A 27,640-nucleotide genomic window follows, 5' to 3' on the forward strand; every position below is an offset into this window, starting at 1 on the left:
GAAAAAAAAAAATATAAAAAAAAAGCTATCTCTCTAAATATCCTGAAGTCCTGCGTGGATACTCTGTTGAATTTTTGAGTGATGCATCTCCAGTAATAGCTCCTTGGTCAATCCACCAGCTTTCGGGCTCATCGACCGGCGTGGTCCTACTCGGGGCAGTGTATGTACTCCAGGACGTCCGTCAATCATGGCCGTGGCCGAAGGTGGTGATGGTGGTGGTGTACCGAGCCCAGAAGCATGTGCCCCACGTCTTGAGTTCCCTGTACCTGTCTTATCTCTGAAGCGTTCAGGAATCTTTGACCTTGCTCTTTGGCCTTCCTCGTCACTTTCATCAGAGGAAGCCGATTTTCGGGCTGCCTGAATAATTTCTTCAATGTCTTCTTGATCGTCTTCTTCTACAATTAGCGTCTCAAGACTTTCGAGATGCTGCATCATTTCCTCTTCAAATCGATCACGAATAAAGCAAGGTCGATCCGTGACGTCCAAGTAATTGGGTATAGGCCAACGTAGCTGCTTTTCAGTTATATTGTAGGGGACAGTTCCAACAATCACCGGAATGAGTGGTAACTGAACCAAGGTTGGCCATTTCATGGTCGAGCTAAGGGTTGAGATCCTGTCCATATGTAAATTAACTTTGATGAGCTTATCGACAGAATTCTTGCGCGAACCAGTTCGCGATGTATTAGTGCCATTGGTAAAGGATGATTCATTTTCTGTGTTAGTTGGTTCGGATCCTGTAATTCCATTTGCGCTGCGAACCAATGAAATGTCAACAGGAGGAGGGCTCTTGACTGTGGGAGTGAACCAGCTAGCGAGGCCCGATCCACGGATCGCAAGTGGTATTGAGACAGAGAGGTAGTAATCTACTTTGTAGAGAGGCGTGATCACCTTGTTTGTAGTGGGGATGAGTCCTAGGGTAGATGGTACCTTGAATTGAATTGCTTCCATCCAAGTAGAGTTCCTATTGGATGTTTTGGTGATAGGTATCGTTACAGAGTGCACAGTGGTGGGATCTGTAGTAAATGCAGAGTTGATAGATGTTATGGGTGATGTAGCTGATGAAGGTGAAGATGGTGTGGATGTAGTTGGATAGGAGATAACACGAGCAAGAGTCAAATGAATAGAGTGCAGGTCTGTTTCGGATGAGTTGGTGATGGTGAGTATCAAAGGAAGCTCTTCGCCTATTGAATGAATGAATGAATGCATCTATGATTAGTATTTTGATATAGCCAACAAGAGTTTGGTTATGAATTCACCCTCGTCCTTTTTTTCTTCACGAGTTATTGTGAGTCAGTGCATTTGGATCAGGGTTTGCACAAATGAAAAAAAAAAAGAGGGTCCAGGCGCAGAGCCGAAAGCTGAAATAGGAAAAGGAACAACTAAAGTCCACGCGGACATCAACGAACGCACAATTTTTCACTTTTTTGGTGCGGAAATTTTCTTATTGTTGTTGTTGTGTACATGCACCAAAACGAATGTGTCTGGGGATTTTGAAAAAAAAAAAAAAAAAAAAAACTCACCTGGACAAACACCACGCTGTGGGCTTTCAAGCGATGCCTTGAACAATGGTCGATTGGTGTACGGGTCCATGACTTGTGCCATCTCAATCACAGGAAAGTGAGGAATTGAGGTTGGCACAATCGGAAGATACTTGAGATGGATAGCAGGAGATGAGAGTGTGGTCTGTGTATGCTCGACACCAGGCGTGGTCTGAAAAGTGAGCTCCCCGCGTAGAGCGTAGATGACAGAGCGCTCCCCATCCTATTCACACAAAAAGAGTTAAAATGACCAAATAGCAAATAAGAAAAAGAATTTAGAGCATGAGCATCAGTTTTTGATCAGGTTAATAAATTCATGTCACCCAAACAAGCATGCCACAAGACAGAATAGAAAGGGGGAGAGAGAGGATGAGATAATCATGATGAAGAAGAGTTTGTAAACAACTTTTATAAATTTTGTAGCGGTAATAACGGTGAAAGAAAACTTACCACCATAGAAGCAGGCATATTAACTTTTGGGAATTTGATATTGAACAAAAAGGCATGTCGTTTCACATGGAGGGGCTCGTCCTCAACGAATACATGATCAATTTCAAAGATGCTATATTGTTGTGGAGGGTGGTGATGGGATGAACCAATGGACTTTTGGCCCTGTGAAGAAGAATCCGAACTGGCACGCCCTCTCTCTTCTGTCGAGGACGACCGGCCTGATTGTGGTTGAGCAGTTGGTGGATGATGGATATGTTCAGGTGGAGGCATAGTATGCAAACAAGCAAAGACAACACGCAACCGACAGGGTCCGTGGATAGGCTTTGCAAGCTGAAGGTTCAACTGGCCCTGAAAGACAGTACCGGGACCATAGTAGTTGTCGATACAGTGTCTAGTGGGCGTTGTCACTGTGAATCCATTGGGTTGTGCAAGGAAGGATTGCGCAACAACATCCTCAGGAGTGTTATGGAAGAATTGAAAAGATTTTGCCAGCCGCAACATCGGTCGGTTCTGTTGGTGAAGTAATAAGTTGTATTTTGTGTCGGATTATTTAAACTCGAGTTGTGACAAAGACAAATGTTGTTTATGATAGATAAGGAAGGGGGAAGAAAGAAAGAAAAGTAAAAGTAGGAGCAATTGAGTAAAAAAAAAGTTGAAATAGGTGTTGTCAGGGTAATGTGAAAGCGATAAGAAATGAGAAAGAAAAGAGATGCGGGGATGAGGCTGAAGATGGAGTGAGCAAGATGGCAATGAGAGAGGAAAGGTAATAAGGCAATAATTTTAAATTCCTCCCTGCCTGCCCGCACTCTTTTGTTTTCCTTTGAAAAGAAGGAGGGAAAAAAAAGCGCGATTGGCTGCTTCTCATCTACAAGTTCTTGTTATTTTTATCGATTTTTTAAGGGCCACGACCATCTGTCTGGGAGGACAGATTGGACAAAAAAAAAAAAAAAAAAAAAAAAAAACGATCCACAGGATACATGTACAAATATATGCAGACCTGAACGACTCCCAGTTAGGAGGAAAAAGACAAAGTCCAGGCTCTGTTGATCAATTCCAACCCTCTCTGGTCATCGTTTGTTATCAATGGCAGTCTGAAAGAACACAGCTCGAGAAAGCATTGCCCATTATAAACCAGAAACAGAATTAATATTAAAAATATCCAGACAACGCGAACAAATAAACAACAGAAAAATGTGTGGATATTGTTCCACAAAGCTTTGATTTGATTAATAGCGATCTCAAAAATGATGAGTACTGCTCACGTGCACAATGCGATATAAGCCACAATATACCTTGGCCGTTTGGATCGCAAGGATCCCATTGGATTGGAGCAAGAAGTGAAGCGTAGCATCTTTCGCGACAGTAGTTCACAGTCAGGAAAAAGGAGAAACCCGTCTTCCTTGATTCCGATCATAATCGTTTCTTTCCTTCCATCTTTCCTCATCTCTCTTCCCTATTCTCCGTTTTTTTAGCTACTACTCGCCATGACCGACGTTCATCCTGCCCCTGCTGTTGAGGACGCTACTGTTGCAGAAGTCACTGCCGCCACCAACGAGATTGCTCTTGAGGACAAGTCTGCTGAACATGTTCATGGTCCTGACTGCGACCATGACCATGAGCACGACCATGAGCAACAACAGGCTCTTGCTGGACAAAGACACGACTATGATCTTCTTGAGGTCAACGGCACTAAAGACAAGACCACCGATCCTCTTGTCAAGGTACGCCATTCATTACTTCGCTTTTTTCATCTCTTTTTTTTTTATTAAAAAAAAAAAAAAAAAAAAAAAAAAGAATTTACTTGATCCATTGAGAGGCTCTATCGCTTATTGCTGCCTGGCATTAAAAAAAAAAAAAAAATCTAATGGTATCAATAGAAATACTTCGAGGCCAAGGAGTTATTCGCCAAGGCCAACGAGCGCTTAGACCAGATCCCAGAGGGCACTGATGCCGAGTTGATTGAGAAGCACAAGGATGAGATTGTTTCGGTTACTAAGGATCTTATGCAAGCATTCTTGCTGGATGACAAGGCTTGCCTAATGAACCAGAGAATTCTCAAGCTTGCTGAACAGTATGAGGCTTATGTTCAGGCCAACAATCCTGAAGGCACTTCCACAGCTACTGCTGACTCTGAGGAGGAGGGTGCTGAACAGCAAACCACCGTTTACACTCGCGACTCTGTTATCTTTGGTAAGTTTACTTTCTATCTTTCTTTACCATTACTTTGGATTACATCTTCATTCATACTTTGCTCTGCTCTATAAGAAAAGCTGGGATATAAAAATGCAGGGATATGGCCTATTGCAATTTTTTACTTGATCAAAGTCCTGGTAAAAGTATTATGATTCAGATTAGACTCTTTGATCATGCTTGATCTAGTAAAAGTTGATAGTGTGGGATAAATTGTGTCCGTGAGTTGAGGATTGTGTTGTGAGCGCTCGATTGGTCCCTGGAAGGATATAATTGATTAAAAAAATCATGGCTCTCAATCACCTTAATTTTCCAGTTTGGCAACTGGTTCATTCCTGCTCATGTTTTTATTCCCTGTTCCCTATCCCACAATGTCACACGAAGCAAAAAAAAAAAAAAAAAAAAAAAAGGTCGGTAGATTTGCTGAATATCTAATCATTTCATATTGCTTCTTTCCTGTGGTTCTAGTTATCATGATTCTCTGGAGTGGTGGACAGTATGAGCACTGCATTCAGACTTTGACCTTTGCTATCCAGGAATTTGAGCCTCTCAAGGGTCGTCTCTTGGAGCTCCGTGCAAACTGCTATATGGCTCTTCGTAACTTCAAGGTAAACTACTGTGACAGAACATTACTGCTATTTAGCCAACAGGTGATGAAAAGCTGAGCTTATATAAACCAGAGACTCAAATATCTTTTTAATTAATTAAAATTCTTTAGGCTTGCAATGATGACTTTGAGGAGGCTTTGACTATTGAGCCTGTCAACGTCGAGAACCACTCTACCCTCGGAAACATCTTCTATGTCACCCACCAAGCTCAGGATGCTCTTCATCACTTTAAGGAGTTTGTCGCTGTCGCCCATCCTGACTCACGCACTCTTCCAAATGCCTACTATGCTCTCTCCATCTTGACTCTTCTTTCTGCGCCCTCAAACGCCACCAAGAAGAAGAGCAATCAGGCTCTTAAGCAGGCTGCTGCCCTTAAGGAGGCTCAGGAGTATTTCAAGAAGGCCCAAGAGGCTGATGTTCGCTTCAAGGAGCTCTATGGCGTCATGACTGGCTATAACGATATCAAGAGAACCGCTATCCAGGCTTTCCAGATCCGCACTGCCACTCGTAGCGGACTCATTTCGACTGACCCTACCGCAGCTTTGTTGGAGGCTTCTGAGCTCTTGAAGAAATCATTCAAGAATCCTGGCATTTCATCGTGTGCCAACTGTGGTCGTCCCGACAACGTTGCCAACCAGGGTCGCTCTCAGGAGTTGAAGCCTAAGCCATTAATCAAATGTAACAAATGCAACAAGGTCGCCTACTGTTCAAGGCCCTGCCAGATCGCTCACTGGAATGCTACCCACAAGAACGCTTGCAAAAAGTAGATCCCTAAGAGCAAAAAAAAAAAAAAAAAAAAAAAAAAAAGCTCTAATGTTCCCTTTTTTTGGATCCAATTTTGAGTAATATACAGTTTTTTTTTATATACATATATACATATATTTGGTGTCTTGGTTGTGAATATAGAAACAAACGAAAAAAGACAAAAAGAGAAGCGTTCTACATACAATATGGATAGATTGAAATAAAGACTCTTATAGTAAAGGTCGTATGTTCTCGAAATGGCAGTCTATTCATGCTCACTGGGTCAACTTATGCCTCATCCATCTTGAGCGACAAATGATCTTTTGCTTCCTCTACTCGTACTCGGCTTTCAGACAAGGGTGATAGTCCAGATACAGGACTTGTCGTGGATATCAAATCATTCCTTTGCTGCTGTTGCTGATCGTGATGATGGTTATGATGGTGATGAATATGATTACAGTCGAAATTGAGATCAGGGCCATGGTTAGGTTGCGAGGCTTTCTCATCCATAGATTCCTGTCCCTCTTTCTCATTGACAGAGGACATGGTCGGTGCACGTCCTTTGGTTACAAGATTCATGCGAGTGGTAGGCGTCGTTCCAACGATACCCGTGCCTCCACTTCCATAGGCTAGAGTTGTAGTTGAACTGGCATTTGAAAATCCAGAGGTTGAGGACATGCTCATGGGTGAATTCAAGGATGTGTCGGTGAGAGCAATATTTGCAAGGCCCGAGGTTGTGGATAAATGATCCTTGGAAACTCGGAATGATGTCATCGGAAGTGCTGTTGTGCTGGTGCTCGCATTAAAGGTCGCCACAGGTGCTGTTGTTATTGAATTTGCAGGATTGGAACTTCCATTGCCGCTACCAGTGCCAGGACGAGCGCTGTCATTACCGGTTTGGGTAGAGTGATCATCAGTAGTAGGGACAACCATAAGGCCGATAGAGAGAGTGGGATCATCGATCCAGAACATGGCAATAAAACAACAAATGACTAAAAGGACCACCTGTGTGAAGACAAAAATCCAAGAGCGGACCTTTGGGAATAGACATTGGCTGACAGAAGCAGAGAACAAGGATAGTGTTCCGAATGCGACAAACGATAAAGCGGCATGACCCCAAATATGATGGCTTGAAGGTTTTTTTTATTGTTGAAGATGGGAAAGAGAGAGTGGAAGTACAAGGAGATCAGTTTTTTTTTTTTTTTTTTTTTCAAAAGTCCCAAGAGCAAGAAGAAATAAGAGATGAACAACTTACTCGCCAAAATCAAGATAGTAAATGTTTCCTGTTGAAAAAAAAAAAAAAAAAAAAAAGCAATGTTAGTATGGATACAGTAAAGTTGACCAACAATCACAGCTACGCTGAAAAAAAAAAAAAAAAAAAAAAAAAAAAAGGATTCTAAAGACGGTCTTACCTTCTGCATATCTTGGTGGTGGTCGAGATAAAAAAAAAAAAAAAAAAAAAAAAAGAGCGTTAATGGTTACAGCATTGATGAATAAAGATTGTTGATTATCTACAAACAATATCCATGCATTGAACAAAGGAAATAAAAAAAAAAAAAAAAAAAAACCTACAGTACACCCCGACGATACTTTCTCGTCTTCTTTGATGACCCCTTTTGTTGTTTTTTCTGCCTGATAGGATTGTTTGCTTCTCCACCTCCTACACCTTGGTCATCCTCCTCCTCTTTTTCCTTCTCTTCATCTTTGGGAGCCAAAGGCGGTGTCCCATTTTTGGGTATCTGCTTCAAGAAGGATAGAAAGACAGCAAGGAAAAATCCAATTGCTAATGAAATCTTGAGGGCATTGGATTGATCGTCTGTACAAGTCCTGTATGTAAATGATGTTCCTGGATAGTAGTAACATGTATAGTTCGCAGCTGGTGTTTGGACAATGGTTGTCACTGGCGCAGGCGTTGCACCCAATGAGAAAGAATAGGTCTCTCTAGAATATATATTTAACGTTACAATGTAAAAAGCTGTAAAAATAAGGAACGATAGCTAACAAGGTAAATGTCCCCACCAACGGAATTGAAGCAAAGAAGCAAACTTACAGAGCGGTGTAGATGACATAGGACCCCAATGGCATGTAGTTTGCCAAACGAGTGATGGCTGAAACGATCTTAATATCCATTTCAATTTTGCCTCCAAACGACTACTATGATTATTCAGAAACAACGAGAAGAGTGAGTAACCTAGTGATAGTTGTGGAAGCGGTGGATGGACTTATTATGGAATAATAAAGGGCATTACTTTTAACAAAAAAAAAAAAAAAAAAAAAAAAAGGAAAGAAGGAAGGAAAAAGAAGAGCATTGACTTTCCAACCTGGTCATCTGGTGGGTGGGGGTGATTAAGGATGCCCCTGAGATTTTCTTGAAAAGTATGAACAACACATTCAGGAACACATGTCACCATGCACAAGTCATTAAGGATATTACAGATTTACTGCCCCCCCTTTTTCTCTTATTCATTGCTCGCTGCAATATGCTTGTCAAAGTTTATTTCTTAAAAACAAATGGACGCGTTGAATCTAGATTTTTTCTACTAAAACAGTTTATGTTCTCTTTCAACACTCATGATTCATCCACTTTCTAAGTTACATTTTACAGCAACCATTTCAAACAAATAAACAAATAAGCAAAAAAAAAAAAAAAAAAAAAAAACACCCAACATCGTTTTTTAAGCAGTCTGTAAAAATATAAAACCAATATATGAGTGAAACGCTATTAATGAAAAAAAAGAACATGTTTATTATGAGCGCGAGCTAGAGTCCTTGTCCTTCTTAAAAACATTCAACTTCCTTCTTGGTCTGTTGACACCATCGCTCGTATTCGAACTTGCGCCTGTGCCAGTATTTTTTACACCTGTCGGTTGCATCTGCACGCTTTGGGGACCTGGCTCATTTGTCAATGACTCATGTTTCTTTTTCTTCCACAGGCTTTGTTGTTGTTGTTGTTGCTGTTGCAAAAATGAAAAAGATTCCTCAGGTAGCTGTGAAGGAGGTAATGGCGGTAAAGATGCAGGGCTAGGGTCCGTTGAAGGCGATTTTAATGTTTGGAAAGCATATTCTGATCCTTGCGCATGATTCGTAGAAGGGCTTGAGCTCAATATGGCTCCTACAAGATACTTGGCTGTAGATGTAGCTTTAGGTGTAGATGAAGTCTCAGAGTCCAATGATTGTGATACATCTGCTACAAAACCAAGCTCGCTAGCCGAAGCTGGATGATATACAGGACGATCATCGCTGCGCCTTGGAACCGCCACTCCACTTGAAGGTACATTTGTATTTGCTGTCGCTACTGCATGCATGTCTAGAGAACTTTTGCTTTGTGAAGATACCGGTCCATTCTTAGTCTGTTCTTTGGGCATAAGAGGTATGGACTCCTTTCTCCGATGATTCTTGTTAAACGGATCTTGTGAGACAGAGCGTTCTTGTAGATGAGATGCTTGGTACCTTGGATCATTTGCCAAGCCTGCGTTGCTCAATCGTGCAAAATGCATAGGTGTTGGTGTGGATTGCAGGGATGTCCCATAATTATTCATATCGTACTGAGCCAGCGATGTACTAGAAGGACGTGCGGTTATGGATGGTAATGGAAAACCTCCGCTACAAGCTGAGCTTGCGCGCGATCCAAGTGGCGGCCGTTGTGAAGGGAGTTGAACCTGGCCAAGACTCTGAATGCTGTCACGACGCTCTTCATTCCTGCGGGCATTAGGATACATTGTTTCTATTGGAAGTGTGTAAAGGTATATAGCATTGGTTATCACGTATTCCATATACACAAAAAAAAAAAAAAAAAAAAAAATTATTATTATTCTCACATACCTAAGCTGAGGAGAGCAGTGTGATGAGTGCCGACGGCTGATCCTACGGTCGCAAGAGCATTATGTACACTGCTTGCAATGGATGAAATTTGGTCTTTTGTCCCAGAGCCTGATTGCCTTGATGACGGGCCCAACAATGGAGTTCGGTCAGTTTGTCCCAAGGACGATTCTCCACCGCCTCCGATTCCATATCCTATTGTACGATTGGATGGTGGTTGAGGGATCGCATATCCTCTTGTAGCACTCGAGATTGAGCCTCTGCCTTGTCCTTGCCCTACTAATCCCTGTTCCATGAGTGATTCCGATCTGCCATTGACTTCCGTAGAGTATGTTGCTCTCCCTGTAGCATATGAGTCAATCGAAGTTCGAGGATTAACAGGTATAGCAAAATGCGTTTGAGAAGCCAACGCCCACTCATGCGCATCCACAACAGCTGGTGCTGTAGGTTGATCGTCTATACCCCGATGTGATGTAATAAAATAGACTCCCAGGAAGGTCATACAGCATCCGGTTAAAAAGTTGAATGCCTTGTTAAAATCCATTTCGTCAAAATCATTATACAGAATCCCTGATCCAATGATAGCACTGGTGGTGAATAAGACAAACTGTGTAGGGATCACTTGCTATATAGATCATAATATAGAGTTGATTGAAGCGACGTTATTAATGTTAATGATCCGAGGAATTTCCAGCTAGTTCCTTGATGCTTACAGTGCACATTGCATGAGCGACACTTACAGTTGAATCAAATCGCTGGAGAGACTTATTTAAAAATTTGATTTGCAGTACTGCCGTCGACACCATGACAAAAACCAGCAGATAAGCGATCGGATAAGTAAACATCTTATAAAATGATAGACTGACTAAGGAAGAAACGCCTTTGGTCGCCAAAACTGTATAACCGCCTACAATAGTGGATCACCCATTCATTTGAAATATTGGTCAGAAACAAACTCTTCAGTACATAAAATTATTTTTTATCCTTGACAGTCTTGCCTCTCTGATTTGATTATTAACTTGTCGGTTGATTCATTTTCTTACCAAAGATAGCGACGATACCGAGATCAATAACAATGTATTCACTTCCAATAGTATCCGATAGCGATGCAAGCACGCCCACCAGGATGCAACATAGAACAAAGTACACGATGAACCTTGTCTGAAGCAACGCTGCAACGAGAGACTCAGGAGTTAACTATTTAAAAAAGCACAGGACGGATAATTGATTAGTTGACTGTAAGTCATTAAATGGCTGCAACAGATATTCCAAATGTGGCAGTCCATGAAATGTACTTTGCCATCATAGCTGAAAATCTCAGCTGTCAGCTGTCTTCCTTGGTATCTTTTTTCCCTTTTTTTTTTTTTTTTTGCTTAGATTTGTCATGTTAACTAATCCATTATTTTTGCCTTTGCTGTCAACATTGCTGTTAACATTGCTGTTGTTTATGTATACTTTTCCTGTTGTTGTCGTTAGCATCGATACAACCTTCTATCATTGTCAGTTGGGTGTCGTACCTTAACCTCACTCTCCTTCGAGTTAATCACAACCACTATTGTACCAATGACAGCAATTATAATTCCAACGAGATCGCGTCTGCGGAAGGGCTCTTTCAACATAAGCGGCGCGAGGATCACATTGCTCACTAGTGCGACTGTTCCCAATGGTGCTACAATGGAAGCTTGCGCATATCCATATGCTAGAAAATTCCCGCATTCTCCCAATATCATTAGCGTCATGCCCAGCCACCATGCCTTAGATCGCAGGTATAGTGTATCCGATGCTGTATCTGAATTGTAAAACTCATCGAGTCCTTCAGGACGAGTATGTAGAGCAGTTAATGCAGGCGCAGTGGTATCGTTCTGACCCATATCGCCGCCATGGTTAATATGGCCGTTGCGATGAAAGTTGTGAAGACTACTCTGCCGACTGGACTGACTGCTAGAATAACTGAAAGTGTCTGCCTCTTCTTCATCTTGGCCATGATCATTTCCATCATCATGGTAGCCTTGTTTTCTGGTGCTACGATTCAATACACTAGCTGTGGACGCAGTATTTTGTTGATAATGTCGGGCATCGTACTGAGTACCAATGGATTCCTCTTCAGGGTCTATATGCAAGCTTTTAGCGCTCTTAGTGGGAGTCAAAACGACATTGGGTTGAAGTTGGTTATGTGCGTACTTTTGTATATTCAGTGCAACTGATATTAGAATCTGGTTCAGATGAGATGTAGAAGCATTCAGAAAGGTCGTGAAGAGTTTAAGAATAAGACAAGTAGAGTGAGGGTAAGGAGTTAGATTATTTGCGTGATTTCAGAAAAGGAAATCCTGCAAACACAATCCAAGACAATAATAAAAAGGAAAAAGGGGAGTGTCAAAGCAAATCAATTGAATACATGCTAAGCAACTTACATTGCCAACAATTGCGATAATGACGCCAATATACGAACGGACCTAGCAATGGAAACGACGAGAATCAAGGTCACATTTAGCAGACAGCAACGTAAAAAAAAATTTAGGGACCAACCTGAATGGAATGCCAAAAATGTAATTCAATCCAGATTTGAAAGATCTGGCACAAAATGACTATGCATACATTAATTTCCGGAAAGTCCTCAATTGGCCACATTCCTGTTAACATCTTTAGACTATGTATTATATAATAATATTAAAAGTGATATACAGAAGGAGTATAAAAGAAAGAGAGAGGAGAGAGGACAGAGGAGAGAGAGGAGAGTGAGAGGAGAGTGAGAGGAGAGTGAGAGGAGAGTGACAGGGATGAAAGTCGAAAATGGAAACGTTATGTTGGGTATAGTTGCATGAGAGGAACGGTGCGAGCGAGAGTAAAAGGGTGAGGAATGAGGAAAAAGAGAAGGAAGCATTCAGCCTACATTCATACAAAAAAAAAAAAAAAAAAACATTCGTCCCTGTCTTTTTTTTTCTTTTTCGGTGTGTCCCAAAGTGGCCGAGTACCTTATTTACTCCAACGAGCTCAGATCCGTTTTTAAGGTTACTAACAAACAAGATGATTATCTACAGCAAGGAGGCTCAGGAAATACTCTCTGCCGAGGGAAGGAGTCTGATTGTTAGAAAAACAGCTTCGCCAGAAACTTGCAGATGATAGTAACGATGTTATCGGGTCACAGGGTTATTACAGTCCAACTATTGTCATCCCTTGGTAAAAGCTCAGCTTACTATGGCCAATTTTATCCTGTTTGAGATCGACGGCGCCCTGACATCGGTTTGGTAAGCCTTTTTAGTGCAACAATTAAAACAATCTGAAATGCCCATTTTTGAGTTGATTGGCTTGTACGCTCGCCGCTACAAATCAGCAATTGAAGTTATGCTTATTTATTACATGCCTCTATTCAAGTGTTTGGCTGTGGTTCAAATGGAACATGCTAAAGAAACTTAGACGTTGTGAGTATGGTCTTCTTCAGCAGCCTTGAGGAACTCATGGATAAAGGCATCTTCATCCTGAGAAGAAGCAGGAACGACATTGACAGCTGCAGCATCCTTCTTGGTGAACTTTGAGACAGCAATAGGAGTAGCAATAGCAGCATAGGTGGCAAGAGCCAGCTATGAGCAATACAATAAGGACAATGATAAACGAAAGGACAACTGTTAGATCATTTGTTTGTTTGTCATGTAGAAATTATTTTGGCTTTTGATGTCTCTATTTTATGAATCACTAATACTTCTGCTCTATACACGTGCATTAATCCATTATTAATATTGACGTTGAGTGGTGGCATGAAACTGAGTTCTGCATATGGTCTCTCTTCCTGGCTGGGAGTGAAGTACTCTGTTCCGAAGTTATGTATTCTCTGAAATGAATACATCTGTAAACATGGATCACGATTTTAGCCAGTATAGACGTCGACAGCTCCATTCGATTGACTGTGTATTTGCATGCTTTAAATAGTCGCGAGAAGTCATTGAATCAGCCAAAAAGGGTTGTGGTAACTACTTGATGTCCTTCATATGATCTGATTTACTGAATTGGATGGTCTGAACATGTATACATGAGGTTGTTATTATTGTTGCTATTGTTAATGATGAAACTACAAAAGTATACCTTGTAGGTGGGGATGGCTCTGCCAAAGACAATGTACTCAGCTCCCATAATGTATCGGATGTCAAATAACGAATGCGGGTTGAGGAAGTCAAAGAGGAGGATGCTGGCAATGAAGTTCACACTGCCAAATCGAGTGTAGCACAATTTTGGCCCAAAAACCAAGAGGTCAGCTGACTTTCTGCTGTCATTGTATGGATTACATTCCTCTATTATTTGCTCTACCACTCACAGGCCCATAAATACCTCACATTCTTCGGATGTTCGAGGACTGGCCTCTTCTCTCTCCTTTCTTCCTCTGGACAAGAACGACTGCACTAGTAACATTTGCCGGCTTAAAAATATCTTAGCTGCAAAATTGTCGAAGTGCAGAATGGAGAAGACAATGGAGTATCATAGAATAACAGGCTACCTAAAAGATTGGATATCATATCAAAGTCTCTCTTTATCTCTTTTTCTTTCTTTTTTTTTTTTTTTTTTGAAAAGATCCCAAGGTCATGATCCGGGGCTACGTTACTTAGGACACAGGGAAGCGGAGAAAAGAGCATTGCTGATGAACTTTTTGCAGGTAAGTCTAGAGCGCGACCCATTTAGAAGAAAGTAACGAGAGAATCACTCTCTACATTTTTTTTTTAAAAAAAAGACAGTGCAAGAGCTTTTGTTATGTCATTTGGCATCAAGTGCTTAACATCGAGTTCTCGTTAATAGCAGTTATAGCATCATTATATTTTTTAAAAAAAAAAAGAAAAAGAAAAAAGATAAAGAGTACATGTCCATGGCGCACTATATAGGGGTGATCTGGCGGTTGCATCCCACCTGGTTCCTACCATTATCGAGCTTTGACAACATTCCTCTATTAATCTTTTTAACGTTAGGAAGCATGTTGAATAATGACTGTAATACACATTAGTCCCTAGTACTATGAGTGCTCACCCATTCTTTGGTGGTACGGAACTCTGCTGGAAGCGCGTGAGAAGTCAGGGGGAAAAGTCTTTATATAATTGTATGCGTTTAATCCTTTATTCTTTGGTCGCCCCTTTTGTCAAGTTGGAAATTTGCTTTTCTTTTAGAGTACAGGCATCAATCATGTAGTCAATACCTTAATACTGTGAGATACCCGACAAATTTTGTAACACTGCTGTGCCGCCCACTCTTTATTACAATGCTGATACGCTGACATACAAAACATTAAAACAGCAGGACCACGTCTTTCTCAGGATCTTCTTTTTAAGGTTACAGCTCCACTCATGACAAAGAATCGTAAATGTTCTTACCGCGTAACCAACAAACATTGTTGGACTAGTCTTGTCACGTGACTACACCCCACAGCATGACGTGTTTCAGAAATGACACTGAAGCAATGCATTGCTTCAGTGTCTTCATTGTTGTACTTTCCTCCCCATAAATCTGATCCCAATGTCGCGATATCTCCGGAGCACGGCACTGGTGGTTCAGGTAGCCTGTGGGATACAGTTATTTAATGAAAATATTGCCGAATTCACCTGGGTATGATTTCTCCTTTCTCTCCTTACTTCTCTTAATGAGTGCGTACAAATTACTCTGATGTCCACCATTTTCATTGACCCAAACTCCGTTTTTATTCTTTTTCTTGAAATGAACAAACTATAATTATCGATTACTATCCTCATTTTCATGCTCACATGTCCTTGTCTGTCCTTTTTTTTTTTTTTTTCGTTTGAATTTTGTTCGCCATTTGGTATGTTGGATATAATAGTGTTTTGGCCCGTCAATGCTTCCTACACTAAACATGACGGGAGATATTGTCGCATATGAGCATCTGACCCAACGGTTCTCAAAGCTCGATACAGGAGATCTCGTTGTAGCTGTCTCTCCACTGGATCCATCAAAACTAGTTTGTAAACGCATCATTGGTGTGCCAGGAGATAAGGTCTGCATCAACCCTGTATCTTTGCACCGGCAGTATATTACTGTAAGTCACTTACAAACAATCGTCCTAATCCACTCGGGTTGCCTGTGGTCTTTTTGTATCAACTGTAGATTCTTTTTTTTTTTTTTTTTTGAAAAAAAAAATCGGTCTGGTTTTGTTTGGTCCTAACGGACACGTATCTCTTTCCGAAATCCTATTTAGGTTCCTCCGGGGCACTATTGGTTGATGGGTGATAACCTTAACAATTCGACTGATTCGCGCGTCTATGGCCCTGTTAGTGGAGGATTGATCCTTGGCCGTGTCTTTGCAAGAGTAAGAAAAAATATCTTTACAGCAATGAGCGTATTTTTTTTTTTTTTTTAAAAAAAAAAAAAAAAAAAAAAAAAAAAGCCTCGACACTGGCTGATCTTTTTGTAACCTTTCTGTTTCTATGAAATTTGTGGAATAGCTTTGGCCCAGTCCAAAATGGCTTGGAAATGGCATGGAAGAGATTATGGAGTTTGTATAGTTTATGTCGGTAACATAATTATATTATTTATCTCTATGTGATTTGCGATTCATTTCCACGTCATGCTATGACTTCAAGGTTGTATTGTATTCTCCGCTCAGCGTTCCGGCACTCACAGCCACCTTCAAGCTCGATTAGCGAATGAGGGGTTTTTGTTCCGTAGTCCTGGATCAGCTTGCAGCAACATTGCAAGATACCTTTTTTGTTTGCTGTTCGATTTAGACAACTTTTAGTACATGTACTTTAACAGCTCTCTATAAAAAAATGCATATGTGGCGCAATAAAACAGCCTTTGGTGCTGTTGGAGATAGTCTCCTTGCCGTTTTTGTTTGTGTTACAGAGTGAAATATCAAATCAACTTATTGATTCTATAATTCTGGATTCAACGGCATGTGCATAAACATCATGTTTTTTCAAGAATCTCTCCGGCATATCATGCATTTTGCAGAGCAGAAATACATTACAAATGGCCTATTTGTTATCAGATGGCTTATAGTGTCATTGTCGAGCAAGTACTTTCTCCCGGGCCAGTCAAGGTATAGAAGGTATAGTTGTATTGGTTCCTGGATGATAGAGACACTCTGTGCATTTGCTCGTACCTGTATCTGTGCCTGTGCCTGAGTATAGTACATATGACAACTTTAAAGGTTAAGGAGACACTACATGTACCTAATAAAGTTCAAATTATATTTTCTCCGCAGAGAAAAATGTAAGACGGGAGGACAATGCGTTGTCTGAGCACAAACCCTCCGATGCACAAACACAAACAAGCCCTTGCAACCCAAGAATCAAAGGCTAGAAAGTATGCTCTCGGAGCGTAGAGACATTCGGCGTATATTTTTTACTAAACAGAAACCCTGCAGCGTCAATGCGCATGGAAACACAACATGCACAAGCGCAAACACAAACACAAGATAAACAACGTTCGTATATCTCAGATCGTATTGAAACAGGATTGGCATGCTTTTTGTATTAATATTCCTCTACATCAAGCCTTTTTTAACCCCTCTTGCTTCCTTTTCCTTTTTTCCTCCTCTTCTCTCTTCATTCTTCTTTCCTTCTTTCTTGCTCTTTCCACATCCACTGCTTAATCTCTCCCATTCCCAGCTCCTCGCATCTTTTTCCATGTTGTGCCCTTGATTATCGTCCTTTGCAATACCATACCTCCTTTTCTCCTCTGCCCTCTTGATATATCATCTTAGCCAACCCAACCTTCCCTCATCTGCATAATCACTTTAATCAAACATATATTCCTACATTTCTTTACAATGTTGGTGACTACATTTCTTGCAGCATCATTGGGACTGGCGTGCAGTATATTCGCCAATGCTGCAGGCACCGGTGTTGTAACGTATGTCTTCAACTTTTTTTTTTTTTTTTTTTTTTTTCAAAAAAAAAAAAAAAAAAAAAAAAAAAAATTCGATAAAACCATATTAGACATATTAGATCGATTGATCAAGCATATTATCCACATAACCATACCAAATCCAATTATACGCCACCGACTTTCTTTGTTTTCATTTATCTCAATTGAGATAGTATCACTCTAACATTCATTCCAAACATATTTCTCCTTGATCTCCAATCACAGTGTACCAATGAAAGCATTGGTACGACCCGAGCATCAGAACGCCATTTCTCTCACAAAGCGATACTTGCAAAGGCGCAGTTCAACTTCAACAAGCTCTCTGAAAAGCGTCGCTCAAGATGTGATGTACAGTAAGTTAGGGCATCATCTTCATACTTCAACTCCCTCAATCCACCAGCCTATAAACAGCATTTAAAATGTTCTATTTCATTCTCTCTTTTGCATGTGTTTTTGCGCCTTCAGCTGTGACCCTAGGCATTGGCACGCCACCTCAGCTGTTTAATTTAGCCATCGATACTGGAAGTCCAATTACATGGGTCGTCAACAAGACTTGCTCTGGGGATAGCTGCGCCGATATTTTCAATCGCTTTGATTGCCTATCATCACCGTAAGTCACCATTCCTTTGACGCTTGAAAACTCCCTGCTTTACTGTAAACGACACAATCACTTAATTTAATACCTTTTCTTTCTTTATATATATATATCAAACTTAGAACTTGTAAATCATCTCCAAATAGTGGCATTTTGAATGCTTCATATGTTTCTGGTGATGGTGTTGTTGGTGACTATGTGACAGACATCTTCAGCCTCGGAAGCTTAAGCTTCAGTTCCCTTGCTGGCATTGTAAATAGCTATAACGCGCAGCTGCCGCCAACGGTTGACGGCATCATGGGACTGTGGTACACTATTCGTCAATGTAAGTTCCTTGCCGTTAATGACATAAAATATCCCATATCGTACTTTTGGGTATCGATAACTTACATCTCTCTAAATCTTTGTCAACATTACCCTTATAGATAAGAAAATCCCATCCAACGCTGCGTTCTTGAATGTGTTGAAGGACTCTGATGCCTTGACTCAGCCTTTGGTTGGTATCTGGCTTGATGAGACAAACTCAACGTCACTCACAACACCTGGTGGAGAAATTACGTTTGGAGGTGTAGACCCATCCCGCTTCACAGGCGGTATCACCTATGTTGATTGTGATCCATCCGCTCCATGGACTGTACGCTTCACTGCTTTTTTCTCTTTTATGTTACATCTGCATGCATAGCGATGTCATGCACTGAATTTACTCAATGGTTATGTGTTGCTTTGTTTGGCGCCATTAGATTCCTGTTGGTAGTGTATCTGTAAACGGCAAAAAAATCGCTGTGACAAGTGCATTGGCAACGATTGACACTGGTACATCTGCTATGCTTCTTCCCGAGGTTGTATCTGACGCTATCAATAGCGCTATCCCCCGTAGTGTTAAGTTGGTAAGTTAGCTTTCATAGACTTAATGACATGCTGTACATTGTTCATCTGCGTTTAGCTAATGATTTATTTTTCTACTATCGTGCTTTTTTTTTTTTTTTTTAGACCGAATCAGCTGACGGTATCGTTTGGATCATCCCATGTGAAGGTGACACCCCTGTTTCGTTTACTTTTGGAAACTTCACGGCTACGATCCCATACCACATCTTTGCAATTCAAAACATTCGATACAAGGACATCGAGACAGGTGCTCTATACTGTGCAAGTTCAGCCATGTTTGCTACTGGCAGTGTTTCAGTCATCTCTGTAAGAGGAGTAAAATGATGTTTTCATCGATCGGTAACTTGTCCTTAAATTCTCAGCTAACTCAGTTCAATTTGATGCTTTACTTTGAATTCTAGAATTGGCTTCTGGGAGACACGCTGATCAAGAATGTTTACACTGTCTTTGACTTTGGTACAAATGCAGAGACAGGTGGTCGCGTTGGCTTCGCTGAGCTTACCAACAAGAGCTCCACTATTGTTAATAAGGTCACCACTGGTGGTGCCAATATTGAGGTCGATGAGCCTATTGGTTTGTCTAAAGATAGAGGAAACGGCGCATCAGGCGGGTTCCTCGTGCCGTATACCACGCAAGCTCTTGCTCTTGCTAGCACAGTTGTCTTTGCATTGATCTAAAACCCTTTGAGGATCAATCTCTCACCTTCTTCCCCCTCCTAGTAAAATATCAACCCTAAACCATATACCCTTAACCTTGCATATAGTCTATCCTAATAGCTTAATAATGAACAAAGGCGATACATTACATGTTTGCAATGGTAAACGCATAAACACGGAAATATAACATATCATCAACTGTGGTACAAACTACTGTATACTTCTTTTTTGTAGTTTCAATAATGTATACTGTGTTGTTGATCAAGAGAAAGATCATGAAGGAAGACAGATTTAAATTCCTTGTGTGCACAAAGTTCTTACTTTGCCTTAAAGAAGCCTACTGCCACAGCTAAACAACCAAACTGTTCATCTTATTTCTGCTCTTTGCGTTTCGCTTTTTATCTCCCCTACTCCCGCCACTCAATAGCATTATGCTTGTTATTTTACAGAATATCCCCAACACATATAAATAACCAAAATTCCGTCCCGGGCCTGTGGATTTTCAGTATATTATCACACCATCAGTCTCCAATCGTGTCGTAGTAACCACCACAACGCAATTTTTAACACCAGCTTAGTAGTAGCGATTCCGAAAGCGCCTACAACATGTCTGCTCCGCCGTTGCTCCCTAAAGAATCCAGCCCCAGCTCCACTGACGGCGCAATCGTCAGGAATGACGGTATTAAAGCCACTCAAGCTCGATGTAGTGGGAAGGACAGGTATCGATCCGCTACGAACCTTATGAAGACTAAATCAAGGAGTGAGGACGACAGTGGCGTCGACGACAACGGTGATGACGGTAGTGATGATGATAGTGATGATAACAGTGATACGAGGAGTTATACCGAGGAAGAGGAGATTTACAGGGAATTGGAGCGTGAGCATGCTAATAAACTGAGAGGATCGGTTGCCACGAAGTGGAGTGCAATAAAGTTATGGTGGAGCCGAGGACATCACCAAACAGCAAACTCTTGGCGATTATCAGTGGATACAGATGCTACCCAAAGGTCACTGGAAGAAGTGAATGGTTTGAGTGGTCAATCCTTGCCAGCCTCGGTAATATTGTGGATTATATCCTGGATAGGTCACGTCCTAATGGGGGTATTGGAGGCTATTGTAAGATGGTTCATGATGCCATTCTACTACGCCTTGACTATAATAGTAGACATATTCTTGACGCTTTTAATGACGGGAGGTTTTTTGGCCATGCAAGCCACTTCAATCTTCTTGTGTAGCATTAGGAAGTTAGTTTACACACTACTAGAAGGGCGAGCACAGCTTCTAGTTTTTTTTTGCATGATGATGTTTGTGGGACTTGCATTGCATATGACTTTATCGATGAATGGGCCTTCGGCAGCGTCCTCCACTGTATCCCTAAAGGATAACTTGGGCCTGTGGTGGCATCGTACCTCTTCTATAACCGAGCTACCTCGAGTCTCTAAGCTTTTCGATCACCTTAAGCTTCCTAATACACAATCATGGCTCGACCCGCGGGACACTTGGTATAGACGCCGTTCAAGCCGCACTCAAGCTTCAGAAGGCTCTATCCGGTCAGTCGGTGGGCTAGAGCCTTGGATCAAATGGATGGAGAATGCGATTCAAGACCTTGACCAGTCACAGCATGCTTTGCGTAAGGAGGTTACGTCCAAATTCGATGCAGTTGAACGACGAGTCTTGATAGTAGAAGACCAAATGGCGGACAGCGATCAGAACTATGGATCATTAAAGGAGGACGTCGTAAGCGGGGAATGGATCGAACGCATTATGTTGGAGACACTCAAACGGGAAATACCACAGTACCTTGCTTTAACACATGACCCTGCTACTGGCGAAATTCAAATCCCTGATGCATTCTGGGATCGTGCGCGGCAGGTATTTGTAGCACGCGAAGAGACAGAAGGACGGTCGAAAGAGTCGCCAACAGCTCAGCAGTGGATGGACTTTCTGAATGAAAATGAGCGATTATTGCATCGGGCTATCGACGATCGTATCGTGGTATTGTCAAGGATGGAATTTCTAAACCTCATCAAGTCGGAAGTCGATGCCATTTGGTCAAGTATGGAAAAAAGAGTTGTCGAGCTAATGAAAAAGAATAACAAACTGAATACTGTATCTATTTTCGGATCATGGGTGGGCAGAGCATGGATGGGTACAAAGCATACCGGGGACGGGCAGTCATCGGGGCCTTCGCCAAAAGACCCTCCCAACAGGCTTGGTCCTGAAGAAAGACATGCTATTCATGAATTGATCGATCAGGCTTTAGAAAAATACGCTGCAGATGTGATCGCAAAACCAGATTATGCACTCTTCAGTGCAGGAGGAGAAGTTATGCTCGAGATGACATCTGCAACATACAAGGCACCTAAAAAGCCAACGTTGCTCGGTAATCTTGGACTCAAATACATCTTCTCGCCACCTCGCTCTTTTTCCTCATCTTTACTGAAACCAGCGAGCCCACTGGAGGTTATCCAGCCAGGAACGCATATCGGAAGGTGCTGGGCAATGAACGGAACAGAGGGACAGGTTGCAATCCGGCTTTCTAGGCGTATTGTGGTAACGGAAATAACAATTGAGCATGTACATCCTCGTGTCGCGTATGAACGGGGAAGTGCTCCAAGAGGAATAGAGATCTGGAGGTTGGCTGCGCCCATTGGTAAACAGCGACCGCAGTCTAAGCCGCTTGAGCAAGCAGGCGGATTAATGCATGAAAATGGAGGCGAAATTATGAACGAGGAGCTGGATAGAAGTTTAGAAAATGACTCAGTTGATGACGGCCATGACGACAACGGTGAAATTAACAGAAAGGGAGGCTTGTCACCTATACTTGGTGCATGGTGGAAAGAAGGATCACCCTCTTCAGGAGCGACCTTACTGACCACCATTGAATACCAGATACCTACATCAATGCAAGAGGAATATCGCGATGATAAGACACATTCAAGTCAGAGGATCAAGGCTATCCAGACATTTCCAATCCCGCTATCGAAACAGAACGTTCCTGCATTCGGTGTCGTTATACGCATCAAATCAAACTGGGGGAACCCGAGATTTACATGCCTCTATAGGGTGCGTGTACATGGATATGAGGCATCTCATGGTGACAGTAGAAGCCAATAAATCAATAAAAGCAAGCATTAATATATGGTTAATCACGTGTATCTCTCTCCAACTTGATTTTTCAGGTTCAAGACCGAAGAGGCGCGCCTTTTTTTTTTTTTTTTTTTTTCCTTCACTTTCTCCATTCATTTAATTTACTAAAGCCATGTCAACATCATTTAACCACAGGCTCTTGGAGCTGGAGGAAGCTTCTCGCCGATTGGCATCTGCAGATTTTTCAGCGCCGCGGTTTTATACATCGCTTTTGCTGGAGAACCAAGCAGTTCCTGTTAGAAACGCAAAGACGTATGAGCAAAGCTTATTTACTACCAATCCAATTGAAACTATGAGAAAGTAAAGTAAAGAAAAGAAGGCTTTTTGCAATAGCAATATATACATGTATCAGCCGTAGTTTGATCAATTTACTAACTAAGCTGATAATCATTCCCCCTTGCCTTTTTTTCTCTTTGACTTACGTATGTGTGGATCAGTTTAAGAACAAGGGAAAATATGGATGATTTCGAGTCAACAATGGAATTAGCTACTTCCTTGAATGAGATATGGTAATAATTAAAAAAGTGCCATTCTTATTTTTTATATTTTTTATTTTTATTTTTTATTTTTTTTTTCTTGAATGTTACGAGAAATAAACTCACTTTTTTTTTTTTTTGGATAGCCAGAATGAATACGTGTATGAACAATTGGAAGAGATAAGCAATGCACACGTAGACGTTCTATCCTCTATTGCCAGACTCTCTTCTAGACTTGCAGAGGTATGAAGATAGGAGAAAAGAAAGAAAAGGGAGAGAATAGAAGTAGGCCTTTTTTTTTTTTTTTTTAAACAAAATCCTTGTCTCAATAACACTAGCTACAAGGATCAAATTCGGCAAATGATACACAGCAGTCAGGACCAGGATGGCAGGAAGGTGATGAAATCATGGCCGATGTAGAGCGCGAAGAAGGAGAGATCTTTGCATTGGAGCAAATGTTAAGCGAGAAACGGCAGCTGGTAATAATATAAAAAGAAGAAAAAAAGAAAAAAAAAAATTGACAGTTGCTTTATTTTATTTTTAACAGTTATTTTGTCTAAAAACCATTGATTTGTATCGCATAGCTTAATCAAATGCAACAGGAACTGGATGGATTTGCGAGTCTTTCAGAAATGGAGCTGATGCAATATGATAGCGCTACACAGGAGGAAGATCCAGAAACGAATACAGAAATTGCGGCAAGCAAGCTTGAGGTAGCAACAACCAATGCCTATTTAGACATATATCATCTTACTGGCAAAAGAACAAACCACGCCTATGGCTTACTTTTTCTAATGCAATGACTAACCCTTAAAAAAAAAAAAAAGATTGAAAAACTAAACCATAGAATTCAAGAACAAAGGTGGCAAGAAAAGGAATTGGGTAAATCGACACTTTACACTTTGTTGGCTGCAAAATTTGTACTTTTTGGCCTCTATCAAGTTGTATTCTAATTGTCAATATTTCTATTTCCGATTTTGGCAAGTCGACATGTATGAGAACCTAGTTTGCGAAAGTAATGAGCTACTTACGGCGCAACAAGACGCAGAAGCACTAGCTAAAGAGGACTCGAGCCCACAGTTTGAAGAGCTAATGCGGCTATATGAAAAGGTCACGATACAGGTATCTTATTTTTTAACTGCTTGCAATGTCTTGAGGATTTACTGGGAAAAACAAGGCTTCTTAGAGTAGAATGGTTGATGCTTCTTTTACACGTCCATTTGTTAGGAGGGTGACACTTTAATACTACCAAAAGGAGTCCAGGAAGCATACTTGAAACTAGAACGACTCTTGGATGGTCTAGAGAGATGTCAACGGCACATTGTGATGTTAGACGTACTAGAGTAAGCTTACTTCCCCTAATCAAGTTCACATCTATACACCTATCTCTCTACTCGCGATGGAATATGCAAGTTCATTTCGTTTTCCTTGTTTCCTAGGCAAATTAGCAGATCGTTAGTTGAAAGCTGCGCTGATCCTAAAGCCCCAGAATTTGATCCGCCACGAACGGACAGAGTCTTCCTGATTGCCCGTACACTCCAAGTGCTGATGGAAGTCGGTGGGACTGTAGCAATTCAAGATCTTAAAGATCTTATTGGTAGGGAAGCTACTGAGCGAGGTGGTACGACTCAGCTCGGTATTCAAGCCGTCTACGATCTTGTTGCCTCGCATCTCATACAAATTGATCGTAGTAAGACCCCTAACATGGTTTCATTTACATAAAGGAAAAAAAAAAAAAAAAAAAAAAAAAAAGTCTATTCACGTAATATGTAACATAAAACGGCATTGTTATAAAACCAACATGAACAGCTTGAATTTAATGAAAACAATATAAATACGAAAGGATATTATAGAGTTTGATTTTAATTCTTTACTGGAATTGGCATAATGTAGAAATGACCTCTCCACTCTGGAACTCTGCTTCGGCCTTTAATTCCGTGCGTCCAAAGTACAGCTTTAAGGTGAATATTACAGGCGTACCAGGTGCAGCACCAGGCATATGTGGCAAAGGAATAGTGAAGTCACAGAGCTTTTGCACACCGGGCGAATCCACAAACTCGGGCTGATTCTCTCCATTGTAGACATAGAGTGGTGATGATAGTGGTTCTGGGTATTTGTGCGTGATATATTTTTTGCTAATACATTCATCCACAGCAATCGACTGTCCAGGACGAACAAAGACCGAGAATCCATCCCGAACACGATACTTGCCATCTTGCATATACTTCTTTTCCACAGGATCTCCAGCCTTGTAAGGACGTGTCGTGTCCACTCCATACCAACGACGTGCCACACGAGCCTGAACGGGTTGATGTGTCAATCCGTGGTACACTGCTCCACGTACAACGGCTAAATCTGGACGAGGAGGGTAACGAATCAAGGGCACTCGGTTCTCAAACTCTTGTTGAACACGCTTGTGAAGATAAGGGGATGAACCGAATCCTCCGACCAAGAAGATGGCTGAACATTGTTGTGACTGGAACAGCTGTCCATCGATCAACCCCAAGACTTGGTTCACAACCGGATCAAACACGAGCTCACGCATCTCCTGCGCAGAAATCGCCAACAGTCCATCCTCGAGACGCATGTCCAGGTCTACTACATTGGCAACCGTGGCTGGCATGGTAATGAACGAATCCTCATCTCCATCAAACTGGGGCTTGTGCATAAATACAAATTCTTCCATGATTTGAGCCCATGCCTTTGGTTGAAGGTCATACCGCTGAAGCTTCTGACGAACTAACATCGAGAAGTTCTCGTCCAAGAAACCCGATCCACAGCTAGCTCCTGATCCACGGGTCACCTCTGTTAATGTACGTGTCCCACTGCTGTAATCAACCTGGAAGACAATTAAATCAACAGTTCCACCTATTTTGTTATGTTTACCAAAAAAAAAAAAAAAAAAAAAACGTCAATATCATGTCAGATATGGAAATTGTTAATTAATTTAAAAAAAAAAAAAGACGCTAACTAAATAATTAAAATGTTTCTTCGCTGCAATCCTATGAATGCGTAACAATAACACGTCGTTCTTTGCGAATTGATGAAGAAAAAAAAAAAAAAAAAAGAAGTTATCTACTTTACCTCCTGCATCGCAAATCATAAAGCGATCACCATGACGCAAGTTGAATTGCTCACATTTCCTTTCACAATACATGGCCGCAGCCTCGGGTTCCGAAACCAGGAGAAGACGATGAGAAGGGTCTTGAGGTTGAATCAAACCAGCCTGGATGGCTGTCTGTCTCATCACACCCTTTGCTGCATCTGTCCACATAGCAGGCACGGTCAAACAATATTGAATATGAGATTGATCAAAGACAACGCCTCCAGCACTGTTCTTTGTGATCTCATTGATAGCATGCGTATGCATAGCACGTAAATAGTCGCTGATAGCTTGTTGAGGTGTGATAGTTCTAGGTAAAGGCGGCAAGTAAGGCGCTAAATCATTGTCGAGGAACAACTTAAACTTTTGAAGGAGATCTAGGTTACGACCATTGGGCGTCAACATCGCTGCCTTGGCTGCATATCCCCACGAATGCATCTTGTCATTCTCTTTGCTATATGCGCTCACAGTTGGCACTTTTCCGTAGAGATTTGCTTGATGAGGCCTATTAGATTAGTGATAATGATTTGAATATTAATTGATTATCTAATCAGGAATGTCTAGGGCGGGCAGGCTCTTTGTCAGAAACCAGCTGTTCGACATAAAGCTTATCTTTACCAAGTAGTCATCTCCAGTACATCGCCGTTGCTTTTGAACGCATACGCAACTCCAGAGAACGTTGTTCCTAGAGGTGAAGCAAAAAAAATAAATAAAATAAAATAAATAAAATTTTTATCCTAGTCGACATGTTTCTGGTCAAAAAAACACATCTCTCACTATTACGGGCAATTTGTGCCTTAAACATAAAAAAAGTATGTGGTGTGGAATTGACTTTTTTCTTTTTTTTTTTTTTTTTTTTTTTTTTGGAGATTTAAGTGTGTGTGTGGAAAGAGACTCTTACCGAAATCGATGGCCACAAGAAGAGGATACTCGCTGCCGGGAGTAGCATTAGGCCTTGGTTGGGCTTGCTGTTGTTGCTGAGCTGTAACAGGTGGTGCAAGTTGTCCTTGATTAGCGTATCCTCCATATTGCTGTTGCTGTTGTCCTTGAATTGGAGAAGCAGTGGCAGCACCACCAGAATTTCCGTTGTAGGACAATGGCTGAATTGAAACAGTAGCAGGGACAACAGGAGGATGCTGTTGTTGTTGCTGCTGATATCCTTGTTGTTGTTGCTGATGTTCAGGATATCCTCCATATCCATGTTGCTGTGCACCATAGGGATTGTAGCTGCCTTGTTGTTGACCACCATAGCCATCCACTTGACCGGGTTGCCCATAATAAGGTTGCTGTTGCTGCTGGGGTTGACCTTGATAGTATTGATGCTGTTGTTGTTGCTGAGGGTATCCACCATATCCTGGGTTAGGCTGTTGTTGCTGTTGCCCTCCATTCTGCTTCTGCATTGCAGCTTGGTACAGCCGTTGCTGCTGAGCAATGTGAGCAGGAACCTGGTCAGACATTCGTTGCGTTTTTTTTTTTTTTTTTTTTTTTTTGTAGTTGATGTCTATTATAATGAGATTCGAAAGAGAAATGAACGAATTGGGGATTGAGAGTGAAGAAAGAAGAAATAAG

The 27,640-nt window shown here is 41.3% G+C and overlaps 10 protein-coding genes across 10 annotated transcripts; 5 read left to right on the forward strand and 5 right to left on the reverse strand.

Moving 5' to 3' along the window:
- Nucleotides 1–23: 23 nt before the first annotated feature.
- Nucleotides 24–2,756, reverse strand: BCR41DRAFT_349729 (hypothetical protein). The gene is made up of 3 exons (XM_022023523.1): nt 1,989–2,756; nt 1,521–1,761; nt 24–1,181 (listed from the first exon to the last, which is right to left on the reverse strand). Exons 1-3 carry the CDS (start codon nt 2,487–2,489, stop codon nt 34–36), a joined length of 1,890 nt encoding a protein of 629 aa, XP_021883374.1. The 5' UTR covers nt 2,490–2,756; the 3' UTR covers nt 24–33.
- Nucleotides 2,757–3,339: 583 nt separating this feature from the next.
- BCR41DRAFT_349730 (hypothetical protein) lies at nt 3,340–5,590 on the forward strand. The gene is made up of 4 exons (XM_022023524.1): nt 3,340–3,709; nt 3,866–4,178; nt 4,647–4,786; nt 4,897–5,590. The coding sequence occupies exons 1-4, from the start codon at nt 3,473–3,475 to the stop codon at nt 5,551–5,553; spliced, it is 1,347 nt and encodes a 448-aa protein (XP_021883375.1). The 5' UTR covers nt 3,340–3,472; the 3' UTR covers nt 5,554–5,590.
- Nucleotides 5,574–7,771, reverse strand: BCR41DRAFT_420582 (hypothetical protein). The gene is made up of 5 exons (XM_022029915.1): nt 7,581–7,771; nt 7,103–7,471; nt 6,943–6,953; nt 6,786–6,813; nt 5,574–6,659 (listed from the first exon to the last, which is right to left on the reverse strand). Exons 1-5 carry the CDS (start codon nt 7,658–7,660, stop codon nt 5,819–5,821), a joined length of 1,329 nt encoding a protein of 442 aa, XP_021883376.1. The 5' UTR covers nt 7,661–7,771; the 3' UTR covers nt 5,574–5,818.
- A 498-nt stretch (nt 7,772–8,269) lies between these two features.
- Nucleotides 8,270–11,977, reverse strand: BCR41DRAFT_385100 (magnesium transporter NIPA-domain-containing protein; the record flags this gene model as incomplete). The annotated part of the gene is made up of 7 exons (XM_022027638.1): nt 8,270–9,254; nt 9,353–9,974; nt 10,090–10,256; nt 10,393–10,546; nt 10,867–11,562; nt 11,761–11,802; nt 11,876–11,977. The coding sequence occupies 7 exons, from the start codon at nt 11,975–11,977 to the stop codon at nt 8,278–8,280; spliced, it is 2,760 nt and encodes a 919-aa protein (XP_021883377.1). The 3' UTR covers nt 8,270–8,277.
- Nucleotides 11,978–12,546: 569 nt separating this feature from the next.
- Nucleotides 12,547–13,525, reverse strand: BCR41DRAFT_349734 (hypothetical protein). Its single transcript, XM_022023525.1, has 3 exons — nt 13,427–13,525; nt 12,711–12,927; nt 12,547–12,626 (listed from the first exon to the last, which is right to left on the reverse strand). Exons 1-2 carry the CDS (start codon nt 13,472–13,474, stop codon nt 12,760–12,762), a joined length of 216 nt encoding a protein of 71 aa, XP_021883378.1. The 5' UTR covers nt 13,475–13,525; the 3' UTR covers nt 12,547–12,626; nt 12,711–12,759.
- A 1,272-nt stretch (nt 13,526–14,797) lies between these two features.
- On the forward strand, nt 14,798–16,122 carry BCR41DRAFT_320224 (mitochondrial inner membrane peptidase complex catalytic subunit). Its single transcript, XM_022021389.1, has 4 exons — nt 14,798–14,929; nt 15,159–15,374; nt 15,534–15,644; nt 15,781–16,122. The coding sequence occupies exons 1-4, from the start codon at nt 14,840–14,842 to the stop codon at nt 15,838–15,840; spliced, it is 477 nt and encodes a 158-aa protein (XP_021883379.1). The 5' UTR covers nt 14,798–14,839; the 3' UTR covers nt 15,841–16,122.
- A 738-nt stretch (nt 16,123–16,860) lies between these two features.
- Nucleotides 16,861–19,525, forward strand: BCR41DRAFT_385102 (aspartic peptidase domain-containing protein). Its single transcript, XM_022027639.1, has 8 exons — nt 16,861–17,191; nt 17,432–17,559; nt 17,672–17,816; nt 17,924–18,126; nt 18,227–18,435; nt 18,542–18,688; nt 18,792–18,992; nt 19,088–19,525. Exons 1-8 carry the CDS (start codon nt 17,109–17,111, stop codon nt 19,361–19,363), a joined length of 1,392 nt encoding a protein of 463 aa, XP_021883380.1. The 5' UTR covers nt 16,861–17,108; the 3' UTR covers nt 19,364–19,525.
- A 2,106-nt stretch (nt 19,526–21,631) lies between these two features.
- Nucleotides 21,632–22,423, forward strand: BCR41DRAFT_293608 (hypothetical protein; the record flags this gene model as incomplete). Its single annotated transcript, XM_022020390.1, has 2 exons — nt 21,632–21,978; nt 22,291–22,423. Coding segments are annotated over 2 exons (480 nt in total), but the record flags the coding sequence as incomplete, so codon positions are not given.
- A 162-nt stretch (nt 22,424–22,585) lies between these two features.
- On the forward strand, nt 22,586–24,457 carry BCR41DRAFT_385103 (hypothetical protein). The gene is made up of 8 exons (XM_022027640.1): nt 22,586–22,792; nt 22,930–23,001; nt 23,115–23,211; nt 23,307–23,447; nt 23,553–23,681; nt 23,796–23,850; nt 23,954–24,090; nt 24,196–24,457. Exons 1-8 carry the CDS (start codon nt 22,605–22,607, stop codon nt 24,313–24,315), a joined length of 939 nt encoding a protein of 312 aa, XP_021883382.1. The 5' UTR covers nt 22,586–22,604; the 3' UTR covers nt 24,316–24,457.
- Nucleotides 24,458–24,812: 355 nt separating this feature from the next.
- BCR41DRAFT_349741 (hypothetical protein) lies at nt 24,813–27,540 on the reverse strand. Its single transcript, XM_022023526.1, has 4 exons — nt 26,973–27,540; nt 26,690–26,756; nt 26,053–26,576; nt 24,813–25,836 (listed from the first exon to the last, which is right to left on the reverse strand). The coding sequence occupies exons 1-4, from the start codon at nt 27,526–27,528 to the stop codon at nt 24,839–24,841; spliced, it is 2,145 nt and encodes a 714-aa protein (XP_021883383.1). The 5' UTR covers nt 27,529–27,540; the 3' UTR covers nt 24,813–24,838.
- Nucleotides 27,541–27,640: the final 100 nt, after the last annotated feature.

This window comes from Lobosporangium transversale (genome assembly GCF_002105155.1).
Source record: "Lobosporangium transversale strain NRRL 3116 chromosome Unknown BCR41scaffold_10, whole genome shotgun sequence".
Lineage (NCBI taxonomy): Eukaryota > Fungi > Mortierellomycota > Mortierellomycetes > Mortierellales > Mortierellaceae > Lobosporangium > Lobosporangium transversale.

What these genes read in the sequence shown, in the direction of transcription:
- BCR41DRAFT_349730 (XM_022023524.1), top strand. Translation starts at nt 3,473, where the DNA reads ATGACCGACGTTCATCCTGCCCCTGCTGTTGAGGACGCTACTGTTGCA. An exon ending in TCGCGACTCTGTTATCTTTG is followed by an intron (nt 4,179 to 4,646) that starts GTAAGTTTACTT and finishes CTGTGGTTCTAG; the next exon opens with TTATCATGATTCTCTGGAGT. An exon ending in TGGCTCTTCGTAACTTCAAG is followed by an intron (nt 4,787 to 4,896) that starts GTAAACTACTGT and finishes AAAATTCTTTAG; the next exon opens with GCTTGCAATGATGACTTTGA.
- BCR41DRAFT_385103 (XM_022027640.1), top strand. Translation starts at nt 22,605, where the DNA reads ATGTCAACATCATTTAACCACAGGCTCTTGGAGCTGGAGGAAGCTTCT. An exon ending in TCTCTTCTAGACTTGCAGAG is followed by an intron (nt 23,212 to 23,306) that starts GTATGAAGATAG and finishes CAATAACACTAG; the next exon opens with CTACAAGGATCAAATTCGGC. An exon ending in TAAGCGAGAAACGGCAGCTG is followed by an intron (nt 23,448 to 23,552) that starts GTAATAATATAA and finishes TGTATCGCATAG; the next exon opens with CTTAATCAAATGCAACAGGA.
- BCR41DRAFT_349734 (XM_022023525.1), bottom strand. Translation starts at nt 13,474, where the DNA reads ATGGGAGCTGAGTACATTGTCTTTGGCAGAGCCATCCCCACCTACAAG. An exon ending in GAGCCATCCCCACCTACAAG is followed by an intron (nt 12,928 to 13,426) that starts GTATACTTTTGT and finishes TATTGCTCATAG; the next exon opens with CTGGCTCTTGCCACCTATGC.
- BCR41DRAFT_320224 (XM_022021389.1), top strand. Translation starts at nt 14,840, where the DNA reads ATGTCGCGATATCTCCGGAGCACGGCACTGGTGGTTCAGGTAGCCTGT. An exon ending in TGCACCGGCAGTATATTACT is followed by an intron (nt 15,375 to 15,533) that starts GTAAGTCACTTA and finishes AATCCTATTTAG; the next exon opens with GTTCCTCCGGGGCACTATTG. An exon ending in TTGGCCGTGTCTTTGCAAGA is followed by an intron (nt 15,645 to 15,780) that starts GTAAGAAAAAAT and finishes TTTGTGGAATAG; the next exon opens with CTTTGGCCCAGTCCAAAATG.
- BCR41DRAFT_385102 (XM_022027639.1), top strand. Translation starts at nt 17,109, where the DNA reads ATGTTGGTGACTACATTTCTTGCAGCATCATTGGGACTGGCGTGCAGT. An exon ending in TTTGATTGCCTATCATCACC is followed by an intron (nt 17,817 to 17,923) that starts GTAAGTCACCAT and finishes TATCAAACTTAG; the next exon opens with AACTTGTAAATCATCTCCAA. An exon ending in GCAGTGTTTCAGTCATCTCT is followed by an intron (nt 18,993 to 19,087) that starts GTAAGAGGAGTA and finishes TTTGAATTCTAG; the next exon opens with AATTGGCTTCTGGGAGACAC.
- BCR41DRAFT_349729 (XM_022023523.1), bottom strand. Translation starts at nt 2,489, where the DNA reads ATGTTGCGGCTGGCAAAATCTTTTCAATTCTTCCATAACACTCCTGAG. An exon ending in ATATGCCTGCTTCTATGGTG is followed by an intron (nt 1,762 to 1,988) that starts GTAAGTTTTCTT and finishes TTGTGTGAATAG; the next exon opens with GATGGGGAGCGCTCTGTCAT. An exon ending in ACAGCGTGGTGTTTGTCCAG is followed by an intron (nt 1,182 to 1,520) that starts GTGAGTTTTTTT and finishes TTCATTCAATAG; the next exon opens with GCGAAGAGCTTCCTTTGATA.
- BCR41DRAFT_349741 (XM_022023526.1), bottom strand. Translation starts at nt 27,528, where the DNA reads ATGTCTGACCAGGTTCCTGCTCACATTGCTCAGCAGCAACGGCTGTAC. An exon ending in TCTTGTGGCCATCGATTTCG is followed by an intron (nt 26,757 to 26,972) that starts GTAAGAGTCTCT and finishes CTTCACCTCTAG; the next exon opens with GAACAACGTTCTCTGGAGTT. An exon ending in GTACTGGAGATGACTACTTG is followed by an intron (nt 26,577 to 26,689) that starts GTAAAGATAAGC and finishes CTAATCTAATAG; the next exon opens with GCCTCATCAAGCAAATCTCT.
- BCR41DRAFT_420582 (XM_022029915.1), bottom strand. Translation starts at nt 7,660, where the DNA reads ATGGATATTAAGATCGTTTCAGCCATCACTCGTTTGGCAAACTACATG. An exon ending in TATGTCATCTACACCGCTCT is followed by an intron (nt 7,472 to 7,580) that starts GTAAGTTTGCTT and finishes TATATATTCTAG; the next exon opens with AGAGACCTATTCTTTCTCAT. An exon ending in TACTATCTTGATTTTGGCGA is followed by an intron (nt 6,660 to 6,785) that starts GTAAGTTGTTCA and finishes AAAACCTTCAAG; the next exon opens with CCATCATATTTGGGGTCATG.